General features: G+C 43.1%; 1 protein-coding gene across 1 annotated transcript; it reads right to left on the reverse strand.

Moving 5' to 3' along the window:
- Positions 1-252: 252 nt before the first annotated feature.
- On the reverse strand, positions 253-2,275 carry LOC116027202 (aldehyde oxidase GLOX-like). The gene has a single exon (XM_031268683.1). It carries the CDS (start codon positions 2,232-2,234, stop codon positions 576-578), a length of 1,659 nt encoding a protein of 552 aa, XP_031124543.1. The 5' UTR covers positions 2,235-2,275; the 3' UTR covers positions 253-575.
- Between the last annotated feature and the right edge of the window lie 737 nt (positions 2,276-3,012).

Here is a 3,012-nt window from a genome sequence, read left to right on the forward strand (position 1 = left end):
TATTTTAGGGATCAGATTCCCTATCTCTATACCATAAACAAGTTCTCATTTGCCTCATTCCGGTAACACATTAACTCAACGATTAACCTTATAAAATTTTGGTAGAATATTAATATACTTGTATCGAACAAAAAACTAACTGCTCATGCATGAGCATATATTATGAATATATCGTAATAAATCTCATCAACCAAATTCTGCCCGAATTACAAATTAATCCAGCACGATCAACTTTTCTAGTGATTTTTTAAGTATTCAATAACTTTCTTTATTAGTTATACATATAATTTTGTGACAAATATATGTAACATCTATGAACATGGTACATTGCAACAAATGCTCATTACAATAAGGAAAAAAAAAGATTTGATAGAACATCAAGACAATTAACTAATAAGCTTTTTATTATTAGAGTAATATCTTATACATCTTGCTTGGACTTTTACCAAAATATTTATAAAAATTATTAGAGGAAATTAAAAACTATTCACAATTTACCTTTTACAATTATTTTGCTTGGACTTTCACCAAAATATTTATAAAAATTATTATTATTACTATTATTATGATTATTATTAAACCATTTGAATCCAAATACCTTCACTTGGTATGCCCTTATGAACCACGAACAACATATAATATCCCGCCGGAGAAAGATTGCCGGAATTCGGTGTCACCGCCGTCATATGGTATGTGTTTATTCCGACGGGTTTCACCGTCCCTCCGCCGCCGAGATCCAACAGCCGTTGGTGTTGAGAAAACGAATGTGTAGTGAACGACGGCGCCACCATTGTTACCGTGACCAAGTTCCCGTCCACCGGTCCGGCGGCCGTGAATTGGATCTCTATTAATTTTCCGTACCCGAATTTGGAGTGTGAACCCGGGAACGTAATATGCGGGCGGAGCCCCACCGTTGTCGGGTCAAGATACGGCGGCGAGAACGCCTCGAGTCTTAGCTCCGTCGGGAAAAGAGCGTTTCCGAAGACGTAGTTCGGGTGAGGGTTGCTGCCACCGACAAGAACGCGGGAATCACGGAGGAGAATGGCGGATGAGTGGTACATTCTTGGGATTCCGGACGGGTTCAGGACTTCGAAACGGGTCCCGACTGGGTTATCCGGGTGGTAAAGAACCGGGGCTTGAACCGGGTCCCGACCGTCCCCGTACCCGGCCGACCCGCGAGCCGCGCCGTTTACGATGAGAATATCCCCAGTGGGTAAAGTTACCATATCGCCCATGAGCCGAGCCATCGGCATGGCTTCCATGGCCCAAACCGGGTTCGGGTCATTTATCCGGATCCTCCCGCAACTATTCAAACCGCCCATGAAAACCCCCTTCTCCGACGCCGGAAACGCCCCTTTCGGCGCGCCACCGCAGATCAACACCTCCACTACAATCCCCGGACCTTGAAAAACCTTCAATGGCAGCAAAACCGCCGACCCGGTACTCGGGTAAGACCTCGGTTCGCCGCCGGGCATACCCGGGTACAATCTCACAACCGCGTGCTTAAAATAATCATACAATATCGCTCTATTATTAGCGAAAATAAACAAATTCCCATCCACATTAAGGAAAACATAGGGATACAAATTATTCTCGGCTCCGGGATCATTAGTTTCGGCTAAGAACGGGAGATTATAGAGAAGATCGGCGCCGGGGGTTTTTGGGTAAAATTCGTAATTAAACTCCTCACGGCCCCCAATGATGATCTGGCGTCCATCTGGCAAGATATGATTGGTCGCGTACCAGCGCCACCTGTGCAACGCGCCGGGAATTTCCACCCAATCACATTTTTTATCATTGCACGGCTTATAAACCCTCACGACGTGATCGCCGTCGTTCCACCCGCCGGTTTGTACGAAAGTCCCGTCGGGCATAACGGCGGCGGAGGAGCACCACACGTCGGATTGGACCATAAGCGGACGAACGGTATTTTCTGCCACGTCATACTCGACCGAGTGGGCCGTACAGTCAACTTTGACCACCAATTCGTACGGATCTCGCCGGCATCTTCCGCCGCCGAGGGAAATATTTGACAGCCCGAAGTCGGTCCGGTCAAACATGACAACCTTGTCGTTGTTAAGGAGCTGCATGTGCATGGCGGCAATGCCGATGTTGGGCAGCAGTAGGTCCCACCGGCCTCCGCCGGCTGCGGCGGCGAATATGTTCCGGGGTGGCGGCGCCGCCACTAGAAAGAGGTGCCATAGAGCGAATAAAAGAGTGAAATTTCGATCCATTTTGATGAAATTAATGATGTTTTGTTGGAGAGATTTGGTGGTTGTGAAGTAGTGCATGCATGGGTTCTCCTTTTATAAGATTTTTGGATTTTCTATTATTGATTTTAAAGTCAAAATTCATAGATTATGAGTCGTACAAGATAGGTTTATTGTGTATTCAAAAATTTGGTTATCATCAATATTTCAATAGTGACATGTGATATTGTATTATTGTAAGCTAACAACTACCTTTCTCCATTTAATTCTTTAAAAACGTTTTTATATAGTTTTAGAATTTGACATATACTTTACTACCTACTAACACTTTATTTTATTTTACAATATATAAATTTCTTTTAATAAAATTTACAATGCAAAGAAACACAAGACCCGAATCAAGCTTGTCAACCTTAGGGTTGGCCTAAGAAGGTTGACTCGAGAAGATGAGGTCAAGGCACTCGACATGTGGGATGGGAGAAACAAAGCTAATCGATCGATAATCGTTACATCTGTTATAGGCACCTGCTTTACACGGGAAACATCTGGCTTGGGTCGTGTGGGACATTGGACTTATAGTTATAGTATAAGTAGGCTAATTCTTGTCTTGGGTGTACACCTTTTGTTTCACTCTAACACTTCTTAGTGTAATAGTGGCGCAATCAATAGTAAGAAAACATGATTCTATTGTTCTTTTGATCTTTTTACTTGTCTTTGCATTTCAATTCATTGCAATATTTTATTTGGGATATTAATTAGGGTCTCTGAATTAATTTTCTCCATCAATCACTATGTAGGTTTG

The sequence above is a fragment of the Ipomoea triloba genome, chromosome 8 (genome assembly GCF_003576645.1).
Source record: "Ipomoea triloba cultivar NCNSP0323 chromosome 8, ASM357664v1".
NCBI classification, from domain to species: domain Eukaryota; kingdom Viridiplantae; phylum Streptophyta; class Magnoliopsida; order Solanales; family Convolvulaceae; genus Ipomoea; species Ipomoea triloba.

Coding starts and splice junctions, on each gene's coding strand:
- LOC116027202 (XM_031268683.1), bottom strand. CDS start 2,234: ATGGATCGAAATTTCACTCTTTTATTCGCTCTATGGCACCTCTTTCTA.